The 26,224-nt window shown below is 42.6% G+C and overlaps 2 protein-coding genes across 8 annotated transcripts in view; one reads left to right on the top strand and one right to left on the bottom strand.

Annotated features, from left to right (window-relative positions):
* The window catches only part of LIPE (lipase E, hormone sensitive type), a 40,279-nt gene extending 28,104 nt beyond the window's left edge, over window positions 1-12,175 (bottom strand). The window contains exon 1 of one of the 7 annotated variants that reach the window (XM_070764049.1): window positions 12,031-12,175. Coding sequence is in view for 4 of the 7 variants with exons in the window: in XM_070764045.1 (XP_070620146.1) it covers window positions 12,031-12,118 (88 nt within the window). In the remaining 3 variants the exon portion in view is untranslated. Of the gene's footprint in view, window positions 1-5,447; window positions 5,602-12,030 lie in introns of those variants that run through there. The other 6 variants (XM_070764045.1, XM_070764046.1, XM_070764053.1 and 3 more) reach the window with 6 other exon arrangements.
* An 82-nt stretch (window positions 12,176-12,257) lies between these two features.
* LOC139174108 (uncharacterized) overlaps window positions 12,258-26,224 on the top strand; it is a 209,150-nt gene continuing 195,183 nt past the window's right edge. The window contains exon 1 of the mRNA XM_070764196.1: window positions 12,258-12,303. The gene's annotated coding sequence lies outside the window, so the exon portion shown is untranslated. The remainder of the gene's footprint in view (window positions 12,304-26,224) is intronic.

Here is a 26,224-nt window from a genome sequence, read left to right as displayed (position 1 = left end):
GTTCTAGTTCCGTCTTAGGCATGAAAGCCAACTGGGTGATTTAGAGTCAATCACCAGGAGATGGTGAGTTCTAGTTCAGTCTTAGGCATGAAAGCCAGCAGGGTGATTTTGAGTCAATCACCAGGAGACAGTGTTATAGTTCCGTCTTAGGTATCAAAGCCAGTTGGGTGATTTTGAATCAATCACCAGGAGACGGTGAGTTCTAGTTCCGTCTTAGGCATCAAAGCCAGCTGGGTGATTTTGAGTCCATCACCAGGAGACAGTGTGTTCTAGTTCCATCTTAGGCATGAAAGCCAGCTGGGTGGTTTTGGGCCAACCACCAGGAGACGGTGAGTTCTAGTTCCGTCTTAGGCATGAAAGCCAGCTGGGTGATTTTGAGTCAATCACCAGGAGACGGTGAGTTCTAGTTCCGTCTTAGGCATGAAAGCCAACTGGGTGATTTTGAGTCAATCACCAGGAGATGGTGAGTTCTAGTTCCGTCTTAGGCATGAAAGCCAGCTGGGTGGTTTTGAGTCAATCACCAGGAGACGGTGAGTTCTAGTTCCGTCTTAGGTATCAAAGCCAGTTGGGTGATTTTGAATCAATCACCAGGAGACAGTGAGTTATAGTTCCGTCTTAGGCATGAAAGCCAGCTGGGTGATTTTGAGTCAACAGCAACATTTTAAGGTTTCTACTGAACCTACAAGGTTCAGCATGATAACACATTAGACAAGTAGCTCAAGTAGCTCAATTTTCTTTCATTGCTATAAAAATTCAGTTCTAGATAACGGTTAAAATGATTAAATCATTTATGGGTAAAAACATACTATTTGATTATTTCCTATTTTAAAAGTAATTAAGGACCACACAAAGGTACTAAAGGAGGCAGGCCAATAAAAAAACTATTAAGCATTCAATAAATGTATTAATATATTTATATATAATATATGTGTAAAAAACCGTTAAGCATTCAATAAATGCATAAATTGCATTATATAAAATCAACTGTCTTCTATGGAGATTTTAACACTCTGATGATGTTAGTAGAGGACTAACGAAAGCTTAGCTAATTTGAGTAGTTTTAAATAAATTTTAAATGTTCCGGAGATCGCAATGGCTGTTGCATCTTTATTTATTTATCAATAAATAGTGCATAAACTTACTACCCCCAATTTGTCTCCCCCTCCCAGCGGGGAAAGCAGCCCCAAATCTTCGGAGAAGGGCAGCATACAAATCTTAATGATGATAATAATAATAATAATAATAATAATAATAATAATAATAATAGTAGTAGTAACAATAAAAATAATAATAATAACAACAACAACTGATTCTGGAGGCATTTAACTGTTTTTAAGGACTCCAGAAAATTTCTCAGAAAATCCCCAACTGCCCTGAATTGACACATCGGTGCCTGGCAGTTCCTCCCGCAGGAGTGGAATTTGCTATGGGGCTGAGTCAATACTTTGGCAGCTGGGAGGAGCAAAACAACTGTCCCGGGGAATTGGGGAAAGCTCAGCCGGTGGGGATGGATTAGGGCAGGGGCCGTAAACAGCAACAGGGGGCAGTGGGGCAGAGGGCGAGGAAGAGGCCGATGGGGAGGAGGTTCAACAGCTTCGAGAGGGAAAGAGAAACGGACGGACGGTTGGGAAACCGAGAGAATACGGAAGTGAAGCCTAATCCTTACACACACAAACACAAAACACACACACAACCCTCAAAGCCTGGAGCCCTTTGCCCTTTGATCTCTGCTGCTGTGGAGGGAAGGAAGGTAGGGAGGAAGGAATGAAAGAAAGAAGGAGGGAAGGAAGAAAGGAAAGAAGGAAGGAAGGTAGGTAGGAAGGAAAGAAGGAGGGAAGGAAGGAAGGAGGGAAGGAAGGAAGGAAAGAAGGAAGGAAGGTAGGTAGGAAGGAAAGAAGGAGGGAAGGAGAGAAGGAAGGAAGGTAGTAAGGAAAGAAGGAGAGAAGGAGGGAAGGAAGGAAAGAAGGAAGGAAGGAGGGAAGGAAGGAAGGAAAGAAGGAGAGGAGGAGGAAGAGGAAGGAAGGAAGGAAGAGGGAAGGAAGGAAGAGAAGGTAGGAAGGAAGGAAAGAAGGAGGGAAGGAAGAGAGAAGAAGGAAGAGAAGAAGAAGGTAGGAAGGAAGGAAAGAAGGAGGAGGAAGAGGAGGGAAGGAAGGAAAGAGGGAAGTTAGGTAGGTAGGAAGGAAGGAAAGAAGGAGAGAAGAAGGAGGTAGGTAGGAAGGAAGGAAAGAAGGAGAGAAGGAAGGAAGGAAAGAAAGAAGGAGGGAAGGAAAGAAGAAAGGAAGGAAGGAAATAAAGAATGAGGGAAGGAAAGAAGAAAGGAAGGAAGGAAAGAAGGAAGGAAGGTAGGTAGGAAGGAAGGAAGGAAAGAAGGAGGGAAGTAAGGTAGGTAGGAAGGAAGGAAAGGAGAGAAGGAGGGAAGGAAATATAGAAGGAGGGAGGGAAAGAAGAAAGGAAGGAAGGTAGGAAGGAAGGAAAGAAGGAGAGAAGGAGGGAAGGAAGGAGGGTAGGAAGGAAGGAGGGAAGTTAGGTAGGTAGGAAGGAAGGAAAGAAAGAAGGAGAGAAGGAGGGTAGGAAGGAAAGTAGGTAGGAAGGAAAGAAGGAGGGAAGGAAGGAGGGAAGGAAGGAAGGAAGGAAGGAGAGAGGGAAGGAAGGAAGGTAGGTAGGAAGGAAGGAAAGAAGGAGGGAAGGAAGGAAGGAGGGAAGGAAGGAAAGAAGGAGAGAAGGAAGAAAGGAGGGAAGGAAGGTAGGTAGGAAGTAAAGGAGGAGGGAAGGAAGGAAGGAGGGAAGGTACGTAGGAAGGAAGGAAAGAAGGAGGGAAGGAAGGAGGGAAGGAAGGAAAGAAGGAAGGAAGGAGGAAGGAAGGTATCGGTCTTCTTCGAAGGAAGAAGGAAGGAAGGAAGGTAGGTAGGAAGGAAGTCATGCCCTTCTTTCCTTCATTCTCGGAAGGACTCAGAACCTGCCTTCCTCGGAAGGACGTAAGTCGTTCTTCCATCCTTCCCTCCTCCCTGACTAGCCTGGCCTTCCTTCACTCAGTCTGCAGGACCACCAAGCTCAGAGAGCACCACATATGACCACTGAAGCATCCTCATAGTCACATCGATCAAAACCCAGACGCTTGGCCCCTGACCTGTTGCAATATCCTGTGTGTGTGTGTGTGTGTGTATGAGACACAATCCCCTTTTATGGTCTTCTGATGAGCAAAATCAATAGAGAAGCCAGATTCACTTACTACAACAACTGAGTGACAGCTTCCTTTCACAACTGGAGGCGAGAGAGGCCGCGTAAAATGGAGCAAACCTCACTTAACCCCTTGACTTGTTTAACAGCAGAGACCCTGGGCTCAATTGACATCGTAAGTCGAGGACCAGGGTCAGGGATCAAGGCACCGTGTCCGATCCAACCTGCCAAAGACGTTCTGTGCCTTTCCATCATAAGGACATAAGAAGAGCCCTACTGAATCGGGCCAAAGCCCATCGAGTCCAGCATTCTGTGTCCCACAGTGGCCCACCAATTGTCCATGGGGATCTTGAGCAGAAAGAGAAGGCAAGACCCTCCCTTTCCCTTGACCCCCCAACAAATGGGACCCAAGGGAACCCTGCCTGCCTCAAACAACATAGAGGCGGCACATGGACATCCGTTTCAATAACCTCTCTATCTATCCATCCATCCATCCACCATCCATCTATCTCTATCTGTCACTTGTCTGTCTGTCTGTCTCTCCACCCATATCTGTCTATCTATCATAAGAACGTAAGAAGAGCCAGGCTGAATCAGGCCAAAGCCCATCGAGTCCAGCCTTCTGTGTCCCACAGTGGCCCACCAATTGTCCATGGGGATCTTGAGCAGAAAGAGAAGGCAAGACCCTCCCTTTCCCTTGACCCCCCAACAAATGGGACCCAAGGGAACCCTGCCTCCCTCAACCAACATAGAGGCGGCACATGGACATCCGTTTCAATAACCTCCGATACACTTGGCATCCATGAATCTGTCCAATCCTGCCTTGAAGCTATCCAGGCTGACAGCTGTCACGACCTCTTCTGGAAGGGGATTCCATAAACCAAGGACCCTCTGGGTGAAGAAATATTTCCCTTGATTTGTCCTCACTTTCTTACCTATGAGCTTTAGGGAGGGCCCCCTCGTCCTAGTATGGTGTGATAGAGAAAAAATCTTTTCTCTATCACCCAATACTAGGTTTTTTTCTCTATCCACCTTTTCTATCCCATGCATGATTTTATACCCTTCGATCAAGTCACCTCTTAAACGCCGTCATTCAAGGATGAAGAGACCAAGGCGTTGCAACCTGGTTTCATAAGGGAAGGGCTCCATTTCCTTGATCATCCTTGTTGCCCTTTTTTTTGCACCTTCTCCAGTTCCATTCTATCCTCCTTGAGGTGCGGTGACCAGAACTGTCCACAGTACTCCAGGTGTGGTCTCACCATCGATCAACTTCAATGCTTCCCCCAATTCTCTGCCCCACACCCAACCCCTGGTTACACAAGGCAAAAAGAACATCAGCCCACCCTAGGTCTCAGCCCGTTTTTCTTCAATCACTGGCTTTAATTAGGAGGCCCCAGTTGGCAAAGGAGATGCCCTCCCGAGGGCAGCCGTACCAGGCACGCAACGCACACAAAACCTCCTGTGGTTGCCAGCTGGGGTTCATAACAACATTGATTCCCCCGTGGGACACGAAAGAACAAAGCATACATCGCGGCAAAGAGTTGCTTAGAAACATAGAAACATAGAAGTCTGACGGCAGAAAAAGACCTCATGGTCCATCTAGTCTGCCCTTATACTATTTTCTGTATTTTATCTTAGGATGGATATATGTTTATCCCAGGCATGTTTAAATTCAGTTACTGTGGATTTACCAACCACGTCTGCTGGAAGTTTGTTCCAAGGATCTACGACTCTTTCAGTCAAATAATATTTTCTCACGTTGCTTTTGATCTTTCCCCCAACTAACTTCAGATTGTGTCCCCTTGTTTTTGTGTTCACTTTCCTATTAAAAACATTTCCCTCCTGGACCTTATTTAAATGTTTCGATCATGTCCCCCCTTTCCCTTCTGTCCTCCAGACTATACAGATTGAGTTCATTAAGTCTTTCCTGATACGTTTTATGCTTAAGACCTTCCACCATTCGTGTAGCCCGTCTTTGGATCAGTTCAATTTTGTCAATATCTTTTTGTAGGTGAGGCCTCCCGAACTGGACACAGTATTCTAAATGGGATCTCACCAGCGCTCTATATAGCGGGATCACAATCTCCCTCTTCCTGCTTGTTATACCTCTAGCTATGCAGCCAAGCATCCTACTTGCTTTCCCTACCGCCTGACTGCACTGTCAGGCGGCAACACCTGCTTTCCTTTAAAAACCCAGCCACCCGGGCAAAAAAAATAAATCAACAGAGAAGGTGACTTTAGAAGGCACCTGTGAGCGGACAGCGGCTTACCCAACAGGCACCTACAGCAGTCCACAATTCCGCACATCGGAGCACACTCGCAACGACAGGAAGCTTTTGCAAAAGAACCCCAAAGGGCGGACGGATAGGTCCCTCCGAAAAAAAGAGGAACCAAGGCTTGCAACAGCACGTTTGCTAGCAGCCAGGCCCTAATTGCAAACAGAAACACGAAACGCAAGTCTCCAGCCCTTATGGGTGATGACAACAGGAATGACAATTGCAAACAGACGTTGAAGGAAGCTGGCACTGTGGGGGGTTTTCCCCACCCTGATGTTTCAGCACCGGTACCAGAGTTTTTGTTCTGGGATAGAGGCCTTACGGCGCTCGGATTCTGAAATGTGGGTTGTTATTATAGAGCAAGGGTCTGCAGATATGGCAATTTGAAGACATAATAATAATAATAATAATAATAATAATAACAACAACAACAACAACAACAACAACAACAACAACAACAGAGTTGGAAGGGACCGTGGAGGTCTTCTAGTCTAGTGTTTCCCAACCGTGGCAACTTGAAGATATTTGGACTTCAACTCCCAGAATTCCCCAGCCAGGGAATTCTGGGAGTTGAAGTCCAGATATCCTCAAGTTTCCAAGGTTGGGAAACACTGTCCAACCCTCTGCTTAGGCAGGAAACCCTACACTACTTCAGACAAATGGTTATCCAACATCTTCTTTAAAAATTTCCAGTGTTGGAGCATTCACAACTTCTGGTGGCAAGCTGTTCCACTGATTCATTACTCTAACGAGCAGGAAATTTCTCCTGAGTTCTGAGTTGCTTCTCTCCTTGCTCAGTTGCCACCCATTGCTTCTTGTTCTACCCTCAGGTGCTTTGGAGAACAGGTTGACTCCTCCTTCTTTGTGGCAACCCCTGAAATATTGGAAATTAGAGATTTCAACTCCCAGAATTCCCCCACCAGCCATGCTGGGAGTTGAATTCCTCAGGTTATAAAGTTGCCACGTTGGGAGACCCACGTTGGGGACTTTAAGACTTGGGGACTTCAACTCCCAGAATTCTCCAGCCAGCAAAGCATAGCTGGCTGGAGAATTCTGGGAGTTGAAGCCTCCAAGTCTTAAAATGTAAAATAATGCACTTGGGGAAAAGGAATCCTCAATCTGAGTATTGTATTGGCAGTTCTGTGTTAGCAAAAACTTTAGAAGAGAAGGATTTAGGGGTAGTGAGCAGTGTGGTCGGGCAGTAGGAAAAGCAAGGAGGATGCTTGGCCGCATAGCTAGAGGTATAACAAGCAGGAAGAGGGAGATTGTGATCCCCTTATATAGAGCGCTGATGAGACCACATTTGGAGTACTGTGTTCAGTTCTGGAGACCTCACCTACAAAAAGATATTGACAAAATTGAACGGGTCCAAAGACGGGCTACAAGAATGGTGGAAGGTCTTAAGCATAAAACATATCAGGAAAGACTTCATGAACTCAATCTGTATAGTCTGGAGGACAGAAGGAAAAGGGGGGACATGATCGAAACATTTAAATATGTTAAAGGGTTAAATAAGGTTCAGGAGGGAAGTGTTTTTAATAGGAAAGTGAACACAAGAACAAGGGGACACAATCTGAAGTTAGTTGGGGGAAAGATCAAAAGCAACGTGAGAAAATATTATTTCACTGAAAGAGTAGTAGATCCTTGGAACAAACTTCCAGCAGACGTGGTTGGTAAATCCACAGTAACTGAATTTAAACATGCCTGGGATGAACATATATCCATCCTAAGATAAAACACAGGAAATAGTATAAGGGCAGACTAGATGGACCATGAGGTCTTTTTCTGCCGTCAGTCTTTTATGTTTCTATGTTTCTAAAGTTAAAGTCCCCAAGTCTTAAAGTTTGAAGAACTCTGGCTTAGAGAGAGCCATCTTTCTGAATTTTGACACAGAGAGGAAATATACCAGGTTCTCTCTCTCTCATTATGTCCAGGCAGCAAGGACGTGAAAAATCAATTCCTTAAACAGCAGCATGAAGTTATTATTCTTGGATGGAGTAAACAGTGATTTTAGCCATCTTGATATATTTGCAGATTTGGTGTCCTAAGACTACCAATTTGTCAAAGAACAATGCTTCATTCTTACACAGGATATACATCAGTTGTGAGGATATACAAGAGAAAGATGGACTTCTCTCCTAGCAAATAATTCCATCCGAAAGTGTACCAATTAAGGAGGAGTATCGCTTGTGTAGCAAGACAAGATTAAGAGAAATGTTGTGGTTACTTGGCGTAGGAGTATTTCTATTATGCAATTGGGTTATTTGTCTGGCAATTACTTCTTGCACAAGACGAGAGTTTTTCTTGCTCAAAAATCAGTTAACAATAGATAGCTTGACAGTGATAGATTTTCTCTATGAGCAAACAAGGACTTCATAAAACGTTGGGGAAAAGAAGAGGAACGAGAGAGAAGTGAATTAGAACTAAGGGAAAAAAAATTACTGACAGTTACAACAATGAACCAGCGGAACAGCTTGCCACCAGAAGTTGTGAATGATGATGTTGGATAACCATCTGTCTGAAGTTGTGTAGGGTTTCCTACCTAAGCAAGGGGCTGGGCTAGAAGACCTCTAAGGCCTTTTCCAACTCTGTTATTATTATTATTAAGATGTGTGAAAAGATGTCTTTTCCTTATTTTCCTATTTCTATTTTTTCTTTGTATTTTATATTATGCAATAAATATAATGAACAAAAAAAAAAAGACGGATTCACCAAAAGTTTAAACTCTGAGGCAGTTTCCTCCAATATCCATTTTTGTTCCAAATATTAAGAGCAAGTAGGAAGGTATTCAAGAACACGGATACTGCAACCCTGCAATATTTATGGTGCAATCCAATGTAGGGGAGAGTTTTATTAGCTCAGATGGAGCTTGATTCAATTTAAGCATGTTTACAAAGATCAAAAGTATTCCGGGTAGAAAATTGAGAATGCAACTTATTCTCCAAGTAATGTGCAACCACTTTGGGTGTTGAACCCCATTGCAGAATTTGAAGGCTTAACGTCTTAAACCTCTCAAAGGTGCTTTTTTAAAAAAGCAATTGGACTTTCTGCAGGAAATGTTCTGAAGAACTAAACATAGAAACATAGAAGACTGACGGCAGAAAAAGACCTCATGGTCCATCTAGTCTGCCCTTATACTATTTCCTGTATTTTATCTTACAATGGATATATGTTTATCCCAGGCATGTTTAAATTCAGTTACTGTGGATTTACCAACCACGTCTGCTGGAAGTTTGTTCCAAGGATCTATTACTCTTTCAGTGAAATATTTTCTCACGTTGTCTTTGATCTTTCCCCCAACTAACTTCAGATTGTGTCCCCTTGTTCTTGTGTTCACTTTCCTATTAAAAACACTTCCCTCCTGAACCTTATTTAACCCTTTAACATGTTTAAATGTTTCGATCATGTCCCCCCCTTTTCCTTCTGTCCTCCAGACTATACGGATTGAGTTCATTAAGTCTTTCCTGATATGTTTTATGCTTAAGACCTTCCACCATTCTTGTAGCCCGTCTTTGGACCTGTTCAATTTTATCAATGTCTTTTTGTAGGTGAGGTCTCCAGAACTGAACACAGTATTCCAAATGTGGTCTCACCAGCGCTCTATACAGCGGGATCACAATCTCCCTCTTCCTGCTTGTTATACCTCTAGCTATGCAGCCAAGCATCCTACTTGCTTTTCCTACCGCCCGACCACACTGCTCACCCATTTTGAGACTGTCAGAAATCACTACCCCAAGGAAGAAGCTTCCTTGTGGAGAAGTGAAATGTTTCAAAGAAAATCCCGTTGCCTTTTGAAATTTAAAACAAAAGCACTTTTGGGGAAACCATGACCTGGACGATTGAGAATGTCCACCGGCAACCTTAAATATCAACATGTCGTCTTAAAACAGATAAACAATCTCTCTGGATTTTCAAATGGATGCCACGTATTTCTGAATTTCCAGGAAGACATGTGGCCAAAAAAACAATTTCCCAGGAGCTAGAACTGCACTTTGTTTTTCTTGATTTATTTCTTTATCTAACTTTTGATGGCTTTATTGTCTTGTTTTTGGTTGGTTATGCTAGAGTCTGTTTTTGTTGAGTCAGCTATCACGATTGTAAAATAAGCACAGAATTTATAGGGAGTTGCAGTAGACATCACCGAGCAATTCTTAGCACATTAAACAAAATAATTTCCACTTTCCCCCTATTTTATAGTACTTTCAAAAGCCTTCAAACTACCCACGTCACTCGATGCAGCCTTAAAAGACAACTCACTGATTTATATATAAATTACAGCAGTAAGCTGTATTTTATTATTATTATTTATTATTATTTATTTTATTTGTATGCCGCCCCTCTCCGCAGACTCGGGGCGGCTAACAACAGTGGTAAAACAACATGAACAATCCAATTAATAAAAACAACTAAAAAACCCTTATTATAAAAAAACCAAACATACACACAAACATACCATGCATAACTTGTAGTAGCCTAGGGGGAAAGGATAACTTAACTCCCCCATGCCTGGCGACAAAGGTGGGTCTTAAGTAATTTGCGAAAGACAAGGAGGGTGGGGGCCGTTCTAATCTCTGGGGCAGAGTTGGTTCCAGAGGGCTGGGGCCGCCACAGAGAAGGCTCTTTCCCTGGGGCCCGCCAAACGACATTGTTTGGTCGACGGGACCCGGAGAAGGCCAACTCTGTGGGACCTTATTGGCTGCTGGGATTCGTGCGGTACAAGGCGGTTCCGGATGTATTCTGGCCCAATGCCATGTAGGGCTTTAAAGCATTACCAACACTTTGAATTGTGACTGGAAACCGATCGGCAGCCAGTGCAGGCCGTGGAGTGTTGAAGAAACGTGGGCGAATCTAGGAAGCCCCACGATGGCTCTCGCGGCCGCATTCTGCACGATCTGAAGTTTCCGAATTTGCGTCGGTCTTCAGGGATCTTTCCAGTTAAGCAATTTTGGTGCAAGCTCCACCATGATAAAATGTTGGTCCAGTTACACAGCTTCAGTAATTGGCAAGGATCTGGGATCCAAAACATCAAAACAGCCAACTGAATTTCTGCAAAGAGCACAAATCCTTCCATTCCCCACCATCCAGTCAGAACTGAAGAAGCTTCTCGGATGAGAAGTGAAACATCTTCAAAGAAAAACCAGAAAATCCAGTTGCCTCTTGAAAAAAAAAATTTTTCTCCACCTTTTGGGACAACCATAACTGAGAATCTCCATAGACAAGAAGCTGACGTATTACGGGACGAATCTCTCAATCATTTACACCAGCGTTTCTCAATTCAAGGCATTTTAAGATGTACATACCCAGAATTCTCCAGTTAAGCTCTTGAGAAAAAATGATTGACACTCATTGATTCTGGATTTGCTAAGTCAAACTCCTAGAACGTTATAAACCGAATCTGGTCCATCTTGGAGGCATCATATTCGGGGAAGTCGGGGCTTCCTGAATCAGGAGCCCCAGGCACCTTCTATCCCAGGGAAGGGTGGTCAATTTTATGACCTGTGAACTTCAATTCCCAGAATTCCTGAGCCAGCATGGGGAATTCTGGGAGTCGAAGTCCGTCCGTTCCATTCTAGAACCTCTTTTCTAGTTTCTACTTCTTTCTAGCAAGGTTCTAAACGTGTCGGGCCCCCAGATGTCCCCTGAATCCTTTAGCTCAGGAGTCTCCAACTTTTAACAACTTTAAGACTAGTGGACTTCAACTCCCAGAATTCTCCAGCCAGCAAAGCTAGTGGACTTCAACTCCCTGAATTCCTCAGCCAGCAAAACTGGCTGAGGAATTCTGGGAGTTGAAGTCCACACGTCTTCAGGTTGCTACGGTTGGAGATCCCTGCTTTAGATTTCATCCCCCAGGATCCCCGCTGCTTGATTTTACAAGCTGGGGATGATGGGAGGTGTAGTCCCAAAAAATAGCACCCCAAGAAAATCACCGCGTATTTTATACCCCTCTATACCAGGGGGTAGGCAAAGTCGTCTCTTCTGTGACATGTAGACTTCAACTCCCAGAATTCCTGAGCTAGCACGATTGGCTCAAGGATTCTGGGAGTTGAAGTCTGTCAGTTCCATCCTAGAACCTCTTTTCTAGGCTCTATCTCTTTCTAGCAGGGCTCCGTATCGGGCCCCCAGATGTCCCCTGGATCCTAAGTGGACTTCAACCCCCAGAATTCTTGAGCTAGCACTATTGGCTCAGGGATTCTGGGAGTTGAACTCCACAAGTCATAGAAGAGCCAACTTTGCCTACCTTATGCCCACTATGGGGTCTATCATGAATTTCCTTCCTCCCATGCTTATCTGTCCAGGACCACAACTCCCAGAAGCCCCCAGAAAAGTTCCCGCCGGGCAAAGAGTCGTGCCAGGCTAACTTAAGCTTAATAAGCCTGCCCTGGTTTCTTTCCTCCCACCGTTTGGATGACCACCACCACCCTCCAAACTTCCCAGTTTCCTTGCAGGGGGGTCCAGTTGTCAAAGTCCACTCCCCACCAGCCTCGTCAATGGAATCGTCCGAGGGCCGTCCCATTCCTCTCGGGAGGGGGGGATGTCATATCTGGCCGCCCGCCCGGCTCCCTCGCCTTCTACTTACCCAATGGGGCTTCCGTCCACTTCTGCCCACAGGTGGCCCCTTTACGGACCGGTTTCCGCCTCAGCCCGAACGTTCGAAAGCGCCACATGACAGCCGCGCAACCAATGGAAGGAGGGCGGAGTCGCCGCGAGGGCCCCTTTGGAACGTCACCCCGCCAGTTGCCTTGAAAGACAACGGCTGACCCCGCCCCCTCACTTTTTTTTTTTTGAGGCCCCCGTTCTTAAAGGGGCCGCGCGACCGCCGGCTTCTGAGGAGAAGAGACAAACCGACTTGGTGGGTTGATTTAAGCTTCTGGAACTTTTTTGGGGGAAATTTATGGTTTGACGCTGCCCATTGCATTTTCGTGACTCATATTATGTCGAATTTTTTAATGTGGAAATTAATATTAACTCTTTAATATGAAAAGAGTTCGGGGTAGGATAGTGTTTTAAAACCTGACCGGGCGGACTTCAATTCCCAGAATTCCCCAGTCAGCAGGCTTTCAGATGTATGTGAAGAACCTGGCTGGGGGATTGTGGGAGTTGAAGTCCACTCAAGTCCACACCAGCTGACTGGGGGATTGTGGGAGTTGAAGTCCATCCAACTTAAAACAAGCTGACTAGGGAATTCTGGGAACTGAAGTTCATACATCTTAAAACAAGCTGACTTGGGAATTCTGGAAGTTGAAGTCCACCCAACGTAAAGCAAATTGGGGAATTCTGGGAGTTGAAGTCCACCCAACTTAAAACAAGCTGGCTTGGGGATTCTGGGAATTGAAGTCCATCCAACTAAAATCATCAAGTTTGGAAAACAGTGGGGTAAAATGATGGTAATATTGCAACCTCCCTCAGAAGTAAGCATTTTGGGCCGCAAATAACCAGAATTAGTATGTTTTCTGAGTAATCAAGTTTATTAAGACAACAGAAACTGTATAATGGGTTTAATTTACCTTTGCTACCTGTTCGGAGATTTTCTGCACATGTGCAGATTGTCCGTGATGATGTCAGGGTCAGTGGGCGGAGCCTCCCACCGCTGCCGCAACAGGTTCGCCCGAACGGGGCAAACCGGTAGCAACCCACCAGTGAATAGAAGATTTTGTGAGTTCCAGATTAAAGAAAATATTAAACAATATTATCCATTCCGATCAAAATGGATTTCTCCCATTAAGGAATATAGCAACAAACACTAGAATGATACTCATTTTTCCATTCATTGCACAAAGAAATAAGGAAATTTATCTGGGCTAAAAAAAAGGCCAGAATAAAATTGAAAAACCTTCAAGACCATAGAATTAAAGGTGGCCTTGGACTTCCTGATTTTTATACATGCTACCAGGCTACAATTTTATCAATGATAAGAGATTGGGTCATACTTAAAAATACAAGATTTCTAACTTTAGAGGGCTATGATCTTCTTGCTGGGTGGCATGCATTTTTAACAATGGACTACCATAAAATACCCAAATATTTTAAAAACCATTACCTTCGAAAAACTCTAATAACAATTTGGTATGCGATTAAGAAGAATTATTACACCTCAATACTTAAATGGCTATCCCCAAATTACTAACCTTTCCTAATCTTTTCTCCCATACCAAAATATTGACAAAATATTTTGACCAAAGCGATCTTCTTATACCAAAACAACAATTACAAGACAAAGGGATAAATATGGATTGGCTATCATACTTACAAATTAAATCAAAATGCAAAGAACATAAAAAACAATTTGGATTCCAAAACGACAACGTAATAGACGCAATTTTTTTCGGCCCTCTACCAAAAATGATTTCTAAATTATACAATTATTTATTAACATAGGAAAATTGCGAAGAGCAAGTCAAAGGATGTATGATAGCCTGGGCTCAAAATTTTGGTTACATGATCAATTTAACTGAATGGGAGAAAACTTGGACAATAAATTATAAGATGACCACAGCAATGTCCTATAAAGAAAACCAATTAAAAATGTTCTATCGATGGCATTTGCCCCCAGCAAGATTATCTAAAATGTTTCCTAATTTCCCCCCTAACTGCTGGAAATGCAAAATAAAACCTGGAACATACTACCATGCATGGTGGACCTGCATACACGCGAAATAATACTGGATAACCATTAAAAACTTAATAGACCAAGTCATGTCAATCAACCTACCATTTAAACCCGAATTATACCTTCTCGGTATATTTAGGCAAAACCTCACGCAAACACAAAAATATCTCATCTTACAAATCTTGACGGCAGCAAGAATTTCATTTGCCCCTTTTTTGGAAACAGGAACAAACACCACCACTACTGTACTAGTAGTCATCACCAAAAGTATAAAACGCGCGGAAGTGTCTAAAATAGCAATGGAAACACAAAACAAAAAAGATTCAGAATACTATAAAATATGGGACAATTGGTACAAATGGGTTTCAGCAAAAAAATACCAAACTTTTATATTATAAAAATAATAACCTTATCTTATTTCTGAACGTTCAAAATTGACTCAAATTAATTTATAAAACAATTCCAAAACCAACTAAATTGTAATCAAATTCGAAAAAGATTCTATATCACATCTCTTTTTATCCGTCTTAACTAATAGATTACACACCATATATTACATCAACACAAATACTTACTAATACTTATGTCAACTCTTATATTTTCTTTCTTTATATACAAAAATATACTTACTACACTATACATATACACCTCCTATTATCTCCTTACACAGTCGTATCACCTAAAAACATCTGCGCCATACGCAGATTTCTTACTTTTCACATTTTCGCCTTTTCTCTCTAATTTTCTTTTTTTTTTCTTTCCCAACTCTAAATCTTTCCATTTGTAAATAAACTTTAAAATCTTCTTACTCTTCTCTTTTTACTTTCTTCTTTTATAAATCACTTTTATTTATCTACTATTACCCAATACATATAGATATATACATGTACGATATTTCATTGGAAATGAGATGTAAGATTTACTACTACAATTTAAGATATAGTTGGTAATAATAAGAATACTGTTTATTTACATAGTTTAAGAAACATTATAACGATACAGTACTAAGGAATTTACTACTACTGATGTATAATGTTACTATTTTTCCAAATTCCTTGATTTTGTATCCCCTTTCCCTACCCCTCCTTTTTTCTTCTGTTCATCCTTTCCTTTCCCAACTCCCTTTTTCTTCCCCCCCCCTGTATTTATAAATAAATTATATATATACATATATATATATATACTGTATATATATATTTTAAAAAGAAGATTTTGTGAGTTCCAACTCAAGGAACCTTTTACTTTTTAATAAAGTTTAATAGCATAATTGAAATTAAATAGAAATACTGTATAGCCTAAATTCTATTTAATGAAATTAAATAGAAATATAGCCTACAAGATTAACAACCGACAAAAGTAACTTTATTTGAAGTTCAAATAAAAATGTGCAAGCATAAACGTTAACAAAATAATTTTAAAACGTACATATCTCCGATAGAGCTTCAGATAGAAATGGCGACGTAAGTATCCAAAATGTGCTTTTGTGTTTGTCTTTTATGTCTGTATGTTTTAATTAAAAAAAAGAATAATTGAAATTAAATAATTAGTTTAATATGTGTTAGTCGGAAAAGGTGCAACTAGACCACGGATTTTATTGTGGTTGCCGCCAAAGACTAACACAGTCTTGGTTTCTCACAACGTGCTCAAACTTGTTATCGAGCATAAAGTGCTGTATGTAAATAAACCATTTTCCAGTTTATCGTGACCATCTAGCTTGGTTGGCGTTCGGAGGTTATATCTTGGCATTTAAAAAAAAATGAGATCGTATCCTGAGCTTTGGGAGGAAGAATTAGCCTCTGTGTAGCCATGATGTGTCCACCTACACACAGGAAAAGAAGAGGGGGAAAAAGAGACAATAAACAACAAACCGGTTTTTAATGCATGGGCCCATGTGCTACATCCAGGCCAAAATGCTTCTCGAAGGTCCCATCCATTTCTAAGTGTCTTCCTTGGTTTTTCTGCGAAGCATCCACAGTTGGAATTTTCTTTTCTTCGTTGGTCATATTTGTTCAATGAGCTATAATTCTTTTTGTCCCAGTTTCATAGTTTACTCCAGCCTTTGCTGTCAATCAGGATAAACGCTAAGTTTGACGGAAGGAGGATTTGTGTATTGACAGACATAATGATGTTAAAGCAAGAAAAGGAGAATTGAAGGGAGTACAGTATTTTATTTATTTATTTATTTATTTATTTGTGTATTTGAGGATTTTCTTAAAATTATAATAATAATAATAATAATAATAATAATAATAATAATAATAATAATAATTTTAGTATTGGATTGTCGCATGTTGTTTTTACCACTGTTGTTAGCCGCCCCGAGTCTACGGAGAGGGGCGGCATACAAATCCAATAAATAATAATAATAATAATAATAATAATAATAATAATAATTATTATTATTATTATTATTATTATTATTATTATTATTATTATTATTATTATTATTATTATTATTTATTGGATTTGTGTGCCACCCCTCTCCGTAGACTCGGGGCGGCTAACAACAGTGGTAAAAACAACATGCGACAATCCAATACTAAAACAGCTAAAAACCCTTATTTTAAAACCAATCATACATACAAACATACCATACATAAATTGTAGAAGCCTAGGGGGAAAGAATATCTCAGTTCCCCCATGCCTGACGACAGAGGTGGGTTTTAAGAAGCTTACAAAAGGCAAGAAGGCTGGGGGCTATTCTAATCTCTAGGGGGAGTTGGTTCCAGAGGGCCGGGGCCGCCACAGAGAAGGCTCTTCTCCTGGGTCCCACCAAACGACATTGTTTAGTTGACGGGACCCGGAGAAGGCCCACTCTGTGGGACCTAACTGGTCGCTGGGATTCGTGCGGCAGAAGGCGGTCCCGGAGATAGTCTGGCCCGGTGCCATGAAGGGCTTTATAGGTCATAACCAACTCTTTGAATTGTGACCGAAAACTGATCGGCAACCAATGCAGACTGCGGAGTGTTGGTGTAACATGGGCATATTTGGGAAAGCCCACGATTGCTCTCGCAGCTGCATTCTAGTGGGTATATATCTATATACACATAGTAAAATACATGATGAAGGTTATAGAGGAGATACTCATAGTAAAATATATCTAAGAAATAATAGAAAAGAAGATATAGGAATAGAACCTATCAATGAAAGAATAGAAGAAGAGATATAGGAATAGAAGAAAGGTATAGGAGATATAGGAGAGCAATAGGACAGGGGACGGAAGGCACTCTAGTGCACTTGTACTCGCCCTTTACTGACCTCTTAGGAATCTGGATAGGTCAGCCGTAGATAATCTAAGGGTAAAGTGTTGGGGGTTTGGGGATGACACTATGGAGTCCAGTGATGAGTTCCACGCTTCGACAACTCGGTTACTGAAGTCATATTTTTTACAGTCAAGTTTGGAGCGGTTAATATTAAGTTTAAATCTGTTGTGTGCTCTCGTGTTGTTGTGGTTGAAGCTGAAGTAGTCGCCGACAGGCAGGACGTTGCAGCATATGATCCTGTGGGCAATACTTAGATCTTGTTTAAGGCGTCTTAGTTCTAAACTTTCTAGGCCCAGGATTGAAAGTCTAGTCTCGTAGGGTATCTCCAAATGTAGTTGGATGGAGACACCAGGATTCTTACAGACGCTGTCAGATTTGCGAATTTGCCATTCTTCAGAGGAAAGGGGGGATTATTATCATTTATTATTGATTAGATTTGTATGCCGCCCCTCTCCGAAGACTCGATCCTTGGCTACGATCAGTAGTGGGTTGCTGCCCGAATGGTAAAGGAAAAAGCGGTAGTAAAAGTTGAGCTGTGCACGCAATGTGTGAGATTTGGGTGATTATTTGCTCAAGCCCACTTGAAAACGGTGGAAAGGAAAAATTGTAAAATAGGGCAAAAGTCAGTTCACAAATTTCTCAGCAACATAAATGTGTAAATTCAGTTTTGTAGGCTGGTAAATATAGATGGCCTATACAAGCAGGAAGAGGGAGATTGTGACCCCGCTGTAGAGAGCGCTGGTGAGACCACATTTGGAATACTGTGTCCAGTTCTGGACCTACAAAAAGATATGGATCAAATTTAATGGGCCCAAAGACGGGCTACAAAAACAATGGAAAGTCTTAAGCATAAAACCTATCAGGAAAGACTTCATGAACTCAATCTGTATAGTCTGGAGGACAGAAGGGAAAGGGGAGACATTATCAAAATATTTCAATATGTTAAAGAGTTAAATAAGGTTCAGGAGGGAAGTGTTTTTAATAGGAAAGTGAACCCAAGAACAAGGTAGCACAATCTGAGGTTAGTTGGGGGAAAGATGAGAAGCAACGTGAGAAAATATTATTTGACTGAAAGAGGAGTAGATACTTGGAACAAACATCCAGCAGATGTGGTTGGTAAATCCACAGTAACTGAATTTAAACATGCCTGGGATAAACATAGATCCATCCTAAGATAAAATACAGGAAATGGTATAAGGGATCATGGATGGACCATGAGGTCTTTTTCTGCTGTCAATCTTCTATGTTTCTATAAGACAGAATTTACAAATTTATGTTGCTATGTTCCATGGTGATTTACATTCCAAATTCATACATTTAACAGGATTAACCAATTTTATAAACTAAATCATAGGCTAACAGGGTGGCGCAGTATTGAATGAATAGAATGCACTATTGCAGGCAAACTGTGCCCATTGCCAGCAGTTCGATCCTGACCGGCTCCAGGTTGACTCAGCCTTCCATCCTTCCGAGGTTGGTAAAACGAGGACCCAGATTGTTGGGAGAAATATTCCAAGTCTGTAAACTGCTCAGAGAGAGCTGCAAATCTAAGTGGCGTTACTATTGCTAACCAAACCGGCTTGGTTTATATGAAAGTTTCGCTCACCACCTCCTTAGCTGTGTGAATTCCTGGGTTTGCAATCAGCCTGATTAAGCCAATTGTGTTGGGCCTATTTAGTATATATAGCAGGAACTCATGCCAATCTTTTGAGGAGCCTGTCTCTAAATTCTTGTTCCAACTTGCAAAGTTATTCCAGTGTCAACAACGGTTCGATTGTGGGGAAGTGAGCTGCAAGAGGGCTTGGGTGCAATTTCAAATTTTCTCCGCCAGACATTTTGAGGAAGAAAGCAAGTTGGCTGGAGCTAAGCCAGTTTATAACTTCGTTTTTTTGCAAAGAGGAACTAGAAATCTTGGCAGTTATTCTTGTGTTCTTGTCCTAGGCTCAAGTGTACCTTCAACACCCTTGACTGAAATGATTAATTTCCCTTTCGTTTTAGCAAAGACTCTCTGAGGATAGAATTTCCCCATCGGAACTCCCATTTTCCCCATCGGAACGCCTTGATTTTCTGCACCTCTTTGGGTTTTTACAAGTGGTTTTACAAAACGTATGGTGCAGGCAGCGTGCCCGGGGCTTAGCAAATTCTATTATTCCTTTTATTTATCCGTACAATTCTTTACAAGCCATTCACTCCCACAAAGACCTCAAACTCTGAGAGAACAGAAGTTTTATTCTCTTTGTGTATTCAAACGCTTCATAGGGGTACCTCTACCTAAGAACGCCTGTAGTTACAAACTTTTCTAGATAAGAACCGGGTGTTCAAATTTTTTTTGCCTCTTCTCAGGAACCATTTTCCACTTATAAACCTGAGCCTCTGAAACTGTAACCGGAAAAGGTAGAGAGAAGCCTCGGTAGGGTCTCTCTAGGAATCTCCTGGAAGGAAACAGGGCCAGAAAAGGTAGGGAGAAGCCTCTGTGGTGCCTCCCTAGGAATATCCTGGGAAGAAACGGGGCCGGAAAAGGCAGGGAGAAGCCTCCATGGGGCCTCCCTAGGAATCTTCTAGGAGGAATCAGGGCCAGAGAAGGCAGGGAGAAGCCTCCGTGGGGCCTCTCTAGGAATCTTCTGGGAGGAAACAGGGCCGGAAAAGGCAGGGAGAAGCCTCCGTGGGGCTTTTCTACGAGTCTATGGAGAGGGGCGGCATACAAATTTAATAAATAAATTAAAAAATAAATCTGGGAAGAAACAAGGCTGGAAAAGGTGGGGAGAAACCTCTCTGGGGACTCCCTAGGAATCTCCTGGGAGGAAACAGGGCTGAAAAAGGTGGGGAGAAGCCTCTGTGTGGCCTCTCTAGGATTCTCCTGGAAGGAAACAGGGCTGGAAAAGGCGGGGAGAAGCCTTTGTGGAGCCTCTCTGGGAATCTCCTGGGAGAAACAAGGCCGGAAAAGGCGAGGAGAAGCCTCCATGGGGCCTCTCTAGGAATCTCCTGGGAGGAAACAGGGCCGGAAAAGGCAGGGAGAAGCCTCCATGGGATCTATCTAGGAATCTCCTGGGAGGAAACAGGGCCGGAAAAGGCAGGGAGGAGCCTCCATGGGGCCTCTCTAGGAATCTCCAGGAAGGAAACAGGGCCTCCACCCGCCCTATGGTTTCCCCAATCGCACACATTATTTGCTTTTACATTGATTCATATGGGAAAAATTGCTTCTTCTTACAAACCTTTCTACTTAAGAACCTGGTCACAGAACGAATTAAGTTCGTAAAGAGAGGTACCACTGTATTTGTCCACACAATTCAATACAGACCATTCACTCCCACAAAGACATCAAACTCGGAGCTTTATTTCCAAACAACCCAGCAGTTTCCTCGAATAAACAATGTTTAAAACCCCCCGAGAAAGGTGCATAACTGAAGAATCAATATTGCGTCACGGATAATAAATCCCCTTGGATCTTGTCAAGAACCAGGATCAGCTACAAGGGAATGTGGATCCCCTGAAAAGTGCAGTGTCGCAAAAACTTCTTGCATAGTGCCCTACGGGACAGGTATCGCTTGTGAAAATGATGGTCATGTGGGCGATGTCCTGAAAGAGAACAGGGAAAAAAAAAATTACGAATCTTTTAATCGGTCAATTGATTGGTGGAAAACAACCCTCCACTTAACGACCAAAATCGAGCCCTACATTGAAGTAAGGCGACCAATTTTTTTACAATGAAAAGGAGGACGAAAAAAATTTAAGAAAAAAGTACAATGTAAATAAATGAAGTAAATATGTCTTTATGAATAAATAATGCGCACGCCGGCAAGATCTCGCCGATTTTCAGCGATATTTTTGCTTTAGTGGGGGAGCCAGATTCGTTTAAACAACCGTGTTACGAACTTTTCACCTGCAGTGATTTACTTAACAACCGTGGCAAGAAAGTTCATAAAATGGGGCAAAGCTCACTTAACTTTTTTGGGGGGCAGGGTGTGTGTGTATAAAATTTGTCTTTATTTTTCTTCCAACATACAATAAAACAACATGAGCAATAAAAAACACAGAATCAATGCTTAAAATAATAATTAATGATATTTCTTTGATACATTAAACATTATCTCAGGGACCGCCTTCTGCTGCACGAATCCCAGCGACCAGTTAGGTCCCACAGAGTGGGTCTTCTCCGGGTCCCGTCAACTAAACAATGTCGCTTGGCGGGACCCAGGGGAAGAGCCTTCTCTGTGGCGGCCCCAGCCCTCTGGAACCAACTCCTCCCAGAGATTAGAATTGCCCCCACCCTCCTTGCCTTTCGTAAGCTGCTTAAAACCCACCTCTGCCGCCAGGCTTGGGGGAATTGAGATACTCTTTCCTCTAGGCCTCTACAATTTTATGCATGGTATATCGGTATGTATGTCTGGTTTTTATAATAATGGGTTTTAAACTGTTTTTACTATTGGATTATTATTATATGCTGTTTTATTGCTGTTGTTAGCCGCCCCGAGTCTGCTGAGAGGGGCGGCATATAAATAGATAGATAGATAGATAGATAGATAGATAGATGATAGATAGATAGATAGATAGATAGATAGATAAATAAATAAATAAATACAGAGAAAAAAATGCTAATAATACTTTCAATATGTACTTTTTATCCTCTTCTTTGCTAAGTTAATTAAAATTAACTACACATGAGATATATTTCATCTACAGATAACAATATTATGAAATCTAGTCCCTTATATTCCCTTTTTCTATTTGTAATAAAACATAAACATCTTAACATCTTAACTCAATATTAATCCTTTCGTCTCTGTGTTAACTCCTTATCCAATACTGCCACCAATCCTTATTTCGTCACCTGGGTCTTTAATAAATTAAAATGGAATCATCATGTATTTCTTCCAAAGTAATTAAAAGAAAATACTTCTCAATTATTTTTAGTTACCAACCGTTCATAAAACTTTCCACAGATCTTACATCTCTTTATCTTTAAGTTTTAAAGTAAGTTGTAAGTGGAAAATGGTTCTTGAGGAGAGGGGGAAAAAATCTTGAACACCCGGTTCTTATCTAGAAAAGTTTGTAAGTAGAGGCGTTCGTAGGTAGAGGTACCCCTGTATTAGAATCCGGCTGTGTGCTTTCTGATTCCTCCTTTTCCTCCACACCTAAGAAGATGCTAAGCACACAGACCCAACTCCCTTTAACTTTCACATGAGTTACACTTGTAGTATCCTGCACAATAAAAAGTTATTTTAATGGGCGGGCAAAATTAAAAATGAAACAGAATATTAGAAAAAACTCTGTTCAGTGCTTTCTGATTTCTCCTTTTCCTCCACACCCAAGAAGATGCTAAACACACAGACCCAACTCCCTTTAACTTTCACATGAGTTACACTTGTAGTATCCTGCACAATAAAAAGTTATTTTAATGGGCGGGCAAAATTAAAAATGAAGCAGAATATTAGAAAAAACCCTGCTGGGTGCTTTCTCATTTCTCCTTTTCCTCCACGCCTAAGAAGATGCTAAACAAACAGACCCAACCCCGCCTTTAACTTTCACATGAGTTACACCCAGGAGCATTTTTCTTATTTACCTGACAAACTACGCACTCTGAATCCATCGCAGGGACAGGCATGTTCGTGTTTCTTTAGACGTCCAAGTGCATTTAAATCTAAAAGCAATTGGGAACCATCATTAGAAGGATGTCAGGGGTCCTAGGAGTTAATTGCACAGGCAAAGAAGCAAATATATAGGTGAAAATCGCTGAAATCATGTGAGGTTTTGCTCCGGGCGCATACACAGAGGCAAAATTGCACAGCAGCCGCACGCGTGCGCCCACTCCGGCTCTGGGAAGCACCAAGTAGAAATACAGTGATACCTTGTCTTACAAACTTAATTGGTTCCGGGACGAGGTTCTTAAGGTGAAAAGTTTGTAAGACGAAACAATGTTTCCCATAGGAATCAATGGAAAAGCGATTAATGCGTGCAAGCCCCAAATTCACCCCTTTTGCCAGTCGAAGCGCCCGTTTTTGCACTGCTGGGAATCCCCTGAGGCTCCCCTCTATGGGAAACCCCACCTCTGGACTTCTGTGTTTTTGTGATGCTGCAGGGGAATCCCAGCATCGCAAAAATGGGCGCTTCACAGGCAACGGAAGTCCGGAGGTGGGGTTTCCCAGCGACGGGAGCATCAGTGAAATCGCAGCATCACAAAAACACCAAAGTCCTCGAAACCCCATCTCTGGACCTCTTTGTTTTTGCAATGCTGCGATTTCATTGAGGCTCCCCTCACTGGGAAGCATTCCCTCCGGACTTCCGTTGCCAGCGAAGCGCCCATTTTTGCGCTGCTCGGATTCCCCTGTTGGGATTCCCCTGCAGCAACACAAAAACACGGAAGTCTGGAGGTGGGGTTTCCCATGGAGGGGAGCCTCAGGGGAATCCCAGCAGTGCAAAAACGGGTGCTTTGCTGGCAACGGAAGTCCGGAGGCGGGGCATCCCAGCAGCGGCGGTGGGTTTGTAAGGTGAAAATAGTTTGTAAGAAGAGGCAAAAAAATCTTAAACCCCGGGTTTGTATCTCGAAAAGTTTGTATGACGAGGCGTTTGTAAGACGAGGTATCACTGTACTGGTAGGTGCCGGCGACGGTGGCCCTTCACTGCTTGGAACGTATTTTTACAATCCGACCAATCAGGTGTTGGCAGTGGGGGCGTCCCTCTGATCTTCCGGCCAATCAGCTTTAAGCTCTGTTGGAAGGATTGGCGTTCGACTTATGGTTGGGGGTCACCACAACCCAAGGAACTGTGTTAAGGGGTCACGACATTAGAAAGGTTGACAACCGCTGGCCTGAAGTAAACCCTCAGGTGCATTTTCTTCCAACTCCCTGATGAGGGTCAAGAGGTGAGACTCACCTGGACAAGGGCACGACTCAGGCCACTGCTTGCTTCGTTTCGACCGGCTCAGCAAAGCTTCGTTTCCTTCACTGTGACTGCCATCTGCCCCCCCCCCCAAAAGGAGAAAGATGAGTGCAGGTTGGAAGGGGCTACGAGGGATGAAAGAAGCCAACGGCGTGATTCAAGAAGCTATGGGGGACTTGGCGATCCTGGAGAAAGGACCGCCAACTCCCCCCCCCCCCCGTTCTCTTCAACCAAGGTTGGGGAGGTGGGTGCCCTTCTTTGGGGGTGATCTTCCCAATTCCTGTCCTTTTCACATCATCCCATTAGGAACAGTTGGGAAAAGGAGGAGCTGAGAGAGCTATGGGGGGGGGGCAGTGCCCCCAAAATCTTTTACCTCTAGCTATCAAAATCAGTTTCCGTCCTAGGTGAGATATATGGATCAATTCATTGTTCCAGTCTTCCTTCCTTCCTTCCCTCCCTTCTTCCATTCCTCCTTCCTTCCTCCTTCATTTCCCTCTCTTCCTCCCTTTCCTTCTTTCCTTCCCCTCTTCTCTTTCCTCCCTTCCTTTTCTCCCTCCTCCCCTCCCTCCTTCCTTCCTTCTTCCTTCCTTTCTTCTTCCTTCCCATCTTCCTTCCTTCCCATCTTCCTTCCTTCCTCCCTCCCTCCCTCCCTTCCCTCTCTTCTTCCCTTCCCTAATCAGTGGTTAATACCTGGAACTCACTACCTGCCTCTATAGTTTCGTCACCAAACCCCGAAAACTTTACCCTTAGACCCTCCACTATTGACCTTGCTCAATTCCTGCCCTAATATTTCCCTCTCATTAGTACCCATCTTATGTATATAAACAGTGTTCTACCTATGTATACTACCAATATGTACTGGACAAAATAAAATAAAACAAAACAAAACAAAACGAAATAATCTCCAATAACGCTCTTACCTCCTTCCGAGCAGCAAACCAAGCCACCGAGGACCGCTAACATCAGAAAGAAGACGAATCGGCCCATTTTGATAGCAATGTCCTTGATGCCCTCTGTCAATGGCCACAGGCTTCCGCTAATAACTTTTTCGCACTTGTACTTCACCAACTTGTATTTATTTATTTAAATTTTCTTTTGCATTTTCTTTCTCTCTCTCTCCTCCCAGTTAGTTAATATTTCCAGGAAAGGCTCTTATAACAATATGAAATCAGGGCAGTCCCCAATCCACTGTGCAAACTGTTTTTTCTTTCTTCTTCCTATAAGTCTACCTTAATACTTACCGATTTGGAGAGCTGCCAAATATTTTTCTTCTGGTGCGGTGAGAAAAAAAAAGTGTGGGGGGGTCAAATTGGTTTTGGGTCAGCTGCAGTTGGCAAGGGTCCGAATGCACAAGGTATTAGAATACGTAGCTTCTGCTCTGGCAATCCCACACTACTTACCAGAGCTTACAAAACTTTTGCCAGACCCATCCCCGAATACAGCTCATCTGTTTGGAACCCATATCGCATCTCAGACATTAACTAACACCCTTGAAAATGTCCAAAGATACTTCACCAGAAGAGCCCTTCACTCCTCCACTCGAAATAGAATACCCTACGAGACTAGACTTTCAATCCTGGGCCTAGAAAGCCTGGAACTAAGACGCCTTAAACACGATCTAAGTATTGCCCACAAGATCATATGCTGCAACGTCCTGCCTGTCGGCGACTACTTCAGCTTCAACCACAACAACACAAGAGCACACAACAGATTTAAACTTAATATTAACCGCTCCAAACTTGACTGTAAAAAATATGACTTCACCGAGTTGTCGAAGCATGGAACTCATTACCGGACTCCATAGTGTCATCCCCAAACCCCCAACACTTTACCCTTAGATTATCTACGGTTGACCTATCCAGATTCCTAAGAGGTCAGTAAGGGGTGAGTACAAGTGCACTACAGTGCCTTCCGTCCCCTGTCCTATTGCTCTCCTATATCTCCTATACCTTTCTTCTATTCCTATATCTCTTCTTCTATTCTTTCATTGATACGTTCTATTACTATATCTTCTTTTCTATTCT

The sequence above is a fragment of the Erythrolamprus reginae genome, chromosome 11, assembly GCF_031021105.1.
Source record: "Erythrolamprus reginae isolate rEryReg1 chromosome 11, rEryReg1.hap1, whole genome shotgun sequence".
NCBI classification, from domain to species: domain Eukaryota; kingdom Metazoa; phylum Chordata; class Lepidosauria; order Squamata; family Dipsadidae; genus Erythrolamprus; species Erythrolamprus reginae.
The sequence above is the reverse complement of the archived record's forward strand: the minus strand, read 5'-3'. Positions and strand labels throughout refer to the sequence as shown.